General features: G+C 46.5%; 1 protein-coding gene across 1 annotated transcript; it reads right to left on the bottom strand.

Annotated features, from left to right (window-relative positions):
- Positions 1-209: 209 nt before the first annotated feature.
- On the bottom strand, positions 210-1067 carry LOC120032435 (snake venom serine protease PTLE1-like). The gene is made up of 2 exons (XM_038978538.1): positions 817-1067; positions 210-615 (listed from the first exon to the last, which is right to left on the bottom strand). The coding sequence occupies exons 1-2, from the start codon at positions 1065-1067 to the stop codon at positions 210-212; spliced, it is 657 nt and encodes a 218-aa protein (XP_038834466.1).
- Positions 1068-6619: the final 5552 nt, after the last annotated feature.

The raw sequence follows: 6619 nt of genomic DNA, 5'->3' as shown, positions 1-6619 counted from the left end.
TCAACATCCTGGATTAACACACTACAGTTATAACAAGCATGGAGACAGTTAGGGTGGGGTATAAACTATCAACATCCTGGATTAACACACTACAGTTATAACAATAATGACCAATGACATTGAGTTAATCTGGGAACTATTTTATGGTTTATTAGGATACAATAATCAGCTTTTGCTGTTAATCAAATCAAAACTGTCCGTTTTCTTCTTTACTTGCCAATTATCTTATTTATCCAATCTTTGTACTCGCAGACATCCATGATGAGTGCCGCTGCAGAACATTCTTCACCAGTGTCCTCAGTTATGAAGACACCATAGAGCTGGTTCTTATACACCACACCTGTCCCAGAGTCACCGCTACAGGTTTCCACTCCGGCACGTTGTGCACAGAAGATGTCTTGATGGGACTTTGCCACGGAGGCGTCACATTTCATAACATCCAGCTCTGCACAATGTAGGACTTTGGTGTTGGCAGCATCAGGGGCTTCAGCAGCAGGTTCCCCAGCAGCAGGTTCCTCAGCATCAGGTTCCCCAGCTTCAGGTGCAGCAGGTGGAGTGGCAGCATAGCCTGCAATCTGAACTGTTTGGAACTCTTTTGGTTTAGATGTCTTCCCCCTAAAATTAGAAAGAATTTTTGTACAATCACCAAGAGGGATTGGATCAACCCCAGGACCCGGAACAGCTCCCGGAACAGGAGTTGGTAACTGCAGTAGCATGATGTCATGGGTTTTTCCTTTCTTATCTCTACGTATTGTCTTCTGTTTGATTTCTACTTGAGGTTTCACAGGGCCTGGATGTCCACCTACTTCTGCATACATCTTCCATTCTTGTCCATCAGGCCAACAGCGAGCGGCGGTTAGAAGCCACTTGTTGGTGATCAGAGAACTGCCGCAGACCTTTTCCAATTTGTCTGATGGATTTCTAGCTGTCAAACGGACATGGTATCGCCTTTCAGTGGGACTGCACGTGTTACCCCCGACGACTCTCTTCTGAATGTCGCCCAATGTGGTCTCTGCCAACATCAGGGAGAGTATCAGAACACCGCCCAGGATCTTCATGGTCCTCATGACCGCTGCACTTTCCGGAGGAAACATCTGTGTTTTTAAACATATTCTGGCCCTGTATCTCAGAACATATCCACCAACCAGTGTCCAGCATGCTAATCAACTCAATTCCATTGGTTGTCTCTTGGCTGTAGCCAGTTTACATAGTAAAATAGATACATAGATTAAAACAGAGGGCGGTAGGTAAACTACAGGTTAGAGAGGCATGTCTTCTTCTTCTTCATTCCAAATCAGCCTTTTGCTTCATATTTCCTAGTTGTTACGTGAGGAACTGTCATGTGATGGACATTGTATTCATGCCACAGAGTATATTTGTCATCGCTATGACCCTCAGAGCTTAACAAACTTAACAGACCACTAGTACAAGAACATTGTTCTAGTTTGATGTGACAGTCAACTGATGTTTAATGAGATTCTCATGACGAAATACTGACTGAGTCTATCCTATTATGATTAGGGCCTTGGTTTCTTTCTGACCATGTGACTTGACCAGGATCAGCTTATGCCAGTTAAAAAGGGCCCAGAATCTCCAGGGCCTGTATGTATCAAGCGTCTCAGAGTAGGAGCGCTGATCTAGGACCAGGTTCCCCCCGTCCATGTAGTCTAATTCATTTTGATCTAAAAAGGCAAAACTGATTCTACATCAGCACTCCTACTCTGAATAGCACACAAACGTTCCCAGGTCTGCTTTGAGGAAGAGGCTATCTGACCTTAACTCGACTTCCTGGTTAGATAAAGGTTTCATTGAAAAAGATTAACAAAATAACCAAGATGAAGCCTGAGCCTGTTTAATTTCCCCCCTGTGGATGAAAATAAAGTCTTAATCAATGAAACATTTGTAACTTCAGTGAGACAAGTTAATTTAATGTACTTGGCAGTTAGTGCCTTGTCTGGCCCCTTTCTATGCAAATTATCTTTGAGGAATAGAGTTGTGCAGAAGACTCCTAAGGACACAAAATCTTTTCGACAGGAGAGGTTTGCCATTATGTGGTAGAGAACCAAACATAATACATTAAAATACTTAAATCATTCAATCAAATGTATTTATAAAGCCCTTTTTACATCAGCAGATGTCACAAAGTGCTGTACAGAAACCCAGCCTAAAACCCCAAACAGCAAGCAATGCAGGTGTAGAAGCACGGTGGCTAGGAAGAACTCCCTAGAAAGGCAGGAACCTAGGAAGAAACAAAGAAACACACTATTTTCACATATGTTGATGTTGGGGTGGTGCTGGAGATGATGAATAGGAAGTTCAACAATTTACAAAATTCCCTTTGAGCGCGTTGGGCCAGTAACCAAAAGGTCGCTGGTTGGAATCCCCATGCCGACTAGGTGAAAAATCTGCCGGTGTGCCCTTTTGCAAGGCACTTACCTCTAATTGCTCCTGTAAGTCATTTAGTGGACACATGGAAGTAATCCCACCCACCACAAACCAGTATACTTGGGTGAAGTATGGTGTGGTTGGGCTGCGTGAGGGAGAGGGAAACGGTGATGCTCTCTCTCTCTCTACCTGCACATCTTTCTTTCTCACACACACTCCGCCCCCTGAGCAGCAGAGATGCACCATTTTATCTCTCCCTCCACAGCAACAGCTCCATACAGCACAGTTCTGGTGAGAGAGAGAGAGAGAGAGAGAGAGAGAGAGAGAGAGAGAGAGAGAGAGAGAGAGAGAGAGAGAGAGAGAGAGAGAGAGAGAGAGAGAGAGAGAGAGAGAGAGAGAGAGAGAGAGAGAGAGAGAGAGAGAGAGAGAGAGAGAGAGAGAGAGAGAGAGAGAGAGAGAGAGAGAGAGAAGCTTATGCAGGGGGGAGGGAGAGAGTGAGAGAGAGAGAGGGGGGTAGAGACAGAGAGAGAGAGAGAGAGAGGGAGAGAGAGAGAGAGACAGAGGGGGGTAGAGAGAGAGAGGTAGAGAGAGAGAGAGTGAGAAGCTTATGCAGGGGGGAGGGAGAGAGAGAGAGTGAGAAGCTTATGCAGGGGGAGAGAGAGAGTGAGAGAGAGAGAGAGGGGGGTAGAGACAGAGAGCGAGAGAGAGAGAGAGAGAGAGAGAGAGAGAGAGAGAGAGAGAGGGGGGGTAGAGACAGAGAGAGAGAGATGGGGTAGAGACAGTGAGAGAGAGAGAGAGAGAGAGAGAGAGAGAGAGAGAGAGAGAGAAGGGGGGGGGGTAGAGACAGAGAGAGAGAGAGTGAGAAGCTTAAGCAGGGGGAGGGAGAGAGAGAGAGAGTGAGAAGCTTAAGCAAGGGGAGGGAGAGATAGAGAGAGTGAGACGCTTAATTAAGCAGGGGGAGGGAGAGAGAGAGAGAGAGTGAGAAGCTTAAGCAAGGGGAGGGAGAGATAGAGAGAGTGAGACGCTTAAGCAGGGGGAGGGAGAGAGAGAGAGAGTGAGAAGCTTAAGCAAGGGGAGGGAGAGATAGAGAGAGTGAGACGCTTAAGCAGGGGGAGGGAGAGAGAGAGTGAGAAGCTTAAGCAAGGGGAGGGAGAGATAGAGAGAGTGAGACGCTTAAGCAGGGGGAGGGAGAGAGAGAGAGAGAGTGAGAAGCTTAAGCAGGGGGAGGGAGAGAGAGAGAGAGTGAGAAGCTTAAGCAGGGGGAGGGAGAGAGAGAGAGAGTCAATAGTGCTGTTCCAATATATACTGTATACGCCTATTATATATATATAAGACTTATACAACACTTATCCAGATATACTGTATAAGCCTATTGCTGTATATGGCGAAACATGATTGGTTCTGAAATAGTTTGGTTGTTGATCTATGAGACACTTCAAACAGTTCTTCAGTACACATTTTATTTAACCTGTCCTCACCTTTGCATATTCACATGGGCTGGTGCAATTACTAACGCAAACCAGAACCTGAAACTGTAGAGCAGAGCTGTCAAACTCATATCCTGGAGAGCCACGTGTCTCCTGGTTTTTGTTATTTCCTTCCCATGTGTTTCCTAGACAACAAGGTAAGGGGTGTTCCTAACTAATCAATGACCTTGATCAATCTAGTACAAGGGAGAAGTGAAAACCTGCAGACACTCTGCCCTTGAGGACTGGAGTTTGACACAAGCTGTAGTGGTACCAGTCAGGTGAAAGATGTTCAGTCATAGTGGACTTGAAACTAGGATGAAAACTTTGGTCTTTGAAATGAAGGAAACTCTTCCAAATGTTGTTCAAGTTCCAATATAGATGTTGTTACAAATTCCATGCCGGTGACTCTTATCAGCACCTCACAACCCATTCAGCCTTCTAAGAGTCACATAGAACAAACATTGACCAAACTGCACCCCAATAGGCTTATAAGTGTTATCCAGGGGCGCTGTACAATGACGACCCTGGCCGTGACCCCACTCCCTGCGTGTGTCTCAGGGGGAGTTGGGATATGACGACCCTGGCCGTGACCCCACTCCCTGCGTGTGTCTCAGGGGGAGTTGGGATATGACGACCCTGGCCGTGACCCCACTCCCTGCGTGTGTCTCAGGGGGAGTTGGGATATGACGACCCTGGCCGTGACCCCACTCCCTGCGTGTGTCTCAGGGGGAGTTGGGATATGACGACCCTGGCCGGGACCCTACTCCCTGCGGGTGTCTCAGGGGGAGTTGGGATATGGTGACCCTGGCCGTGACCCCACTCCCTGCGTGTGTCTATGGGGGAGTTGGGATATGGCGACCCTGGCCGTGACCCCACTCCCTGCTGGTGTCTCAGGGGGAGTTGGGATGTGGTGACCCTGGCCTTGACCCCACTCCCTGCTGGTGTCTCAGGGGGAGTTTGGATATGGTGACCCTGGCCGTGACCCCACTCCCTGCCGGTGTCTCAGGGGGAGTTGGGATATGGCGACCCTGGCCGTGACCCGACTCCCTGCGGGTGTCTCAGGGGGAGTTGGGATAATAAAAAAAACACATTTCCAATACACAGGACAATATAAGCACACCCTCCCCAATTTTATATCTGATTATATTTGACGTATATGATGTGATATGGTGGGAGAGCGTGTGTAAAACCATGAAAGAGATGGAAGGGGGGGGCTGAGTAAAAAGGAGGGATAAAAAGAAATAGGAAAGAGAAATAAAGAGAGAGATAAATAGAGTGATAGAGAAGTGAGAAAGAGAGGGGCTCACTTCACTCCCCATCCCCCAGTGACCCCACGACTGGAGCCTGAGTGTCTAGGGGTGCATAAACCTGTGTGAACAGATGTGAGTTGATGTTGTTATGGTAATCTACGTGTGCTTTAATGTTTACTGTTGGTTGTAGTTACTGATTGTTACTGTTGTGATATGTGATCCATGTTCGGGTAGCATATTTAGTCCTATTATACAGTCCTTTCCTAATGTTATTGCTCCAGTTCTCTTGTATTGATATCCATTCATTCTCATGTTATGCTCATTGTGTACAGCCTATTCATCTCCTGTATTACAGAACCACATCCTTCCCACATCCATTCCCTCTCTGTTGTGTGCATCCATGTCAATAAAGTGTCCTTGTGTCTAACTCTGTCAGGCTGCCTCATTCCCCTCTGACCAGGGGAGGTGCTAGTGAGTCACAGACCAGCCAGGACTGGATTGAGAGTTTCCCTCACAGATTTTATGAAGGTAACACATTTGTATTCTAAACTTGCACTGTGACTTTGTCCTATGTGTGTTCATCATGCAGGCTTACTGTCTGACCCACTGTCCACAGTCAGACATGATAGAGAGAATTACTGTCAGATTTTTTTTATTAGGCAAGTCAGTTAAGAACAAATTATTGTTTACAATGACAGCCTACCAGGGAACAGTGGGTTAACTGCCTTGTTCAGGGGTAGAAAGACAGATTTTTACCTTGTCAGCCCGAGGATTCGTACCAGCAACCTTTCGGTTACTGGCCTGATGCTCTAACCGCTAGGGTACCTGCTGCCCCTGATCTACTGTCCACAGTCAGACATCATGGATGGTGAGAAGGTATAAACTCCTAAGAGCTGAATAGAGATTTACTGTCTGATCTACTGTCCACAGTCAGACCTGCGCCCCCTGCCAACAGACCCCCCAATCCACTTAATTATCAATTTGTCTCTTCCATATATAACACATTTCAATGTTTCCTGTTTCATATATTCCTCCCATAACCCTCTCTTCTCCGAGTCTCCACCTGTAAAATGTCAGAAGAGGGAGGTAAACCCACAAGTAGCTAAACCAATAGAAAAGCCCACACAGCTTAGCTGAAATGCCAGGCACTTGTTCGCTTCCCTTTATGGATTTGAAAGGAAATGAATACTGGTAAACTCCCTCTGGCCAATGCTTTTAAATTTGTGTCATGATGTGGCTAGTGACGCAACGCACCTCCGCGTTGTCTGCGTACTGCTTGTTGTTACTTGACCAACTGCTAAACGTAATAGCTATTTAATCAAACTCGGTATTTAATAGGTTTACCATGGTCTTAGTTTTGTCCTCACATGCCTTTTAATTCAACTTTTTCTGGACATAGATCTGCAGGCCCTCCTTTGAAGGCGAGAGCGAGAGAGAGAGATTTATCAAAATACAGAAAAGAGCCATATTGAGAAAGGCCGCCATAGGCAGACCTGGCTCTCAAGAGCCAAGACT

This window comes from Salvelinus namaycush, chromosome 39 (genome assembly GCF_016432855.1).
Source record: "Salvelinus namaycush isolate Seneca chromosome 39, SaNama_1.0, whole genome shotgun sequence".
NCBI classification, from domain to species: domain Eukaryota; kingdom Metazoa; phylum Chordata; class Actinopteri; order Salmoniformes; family Salmonidae; genus Salvelinus; species Salvelinus namaycush.
The sequence above is the reverse complement of the archived record's forward strand: the minus strand, read 5'-3'. Positions and strand labels throughout refer to the sequence as shown.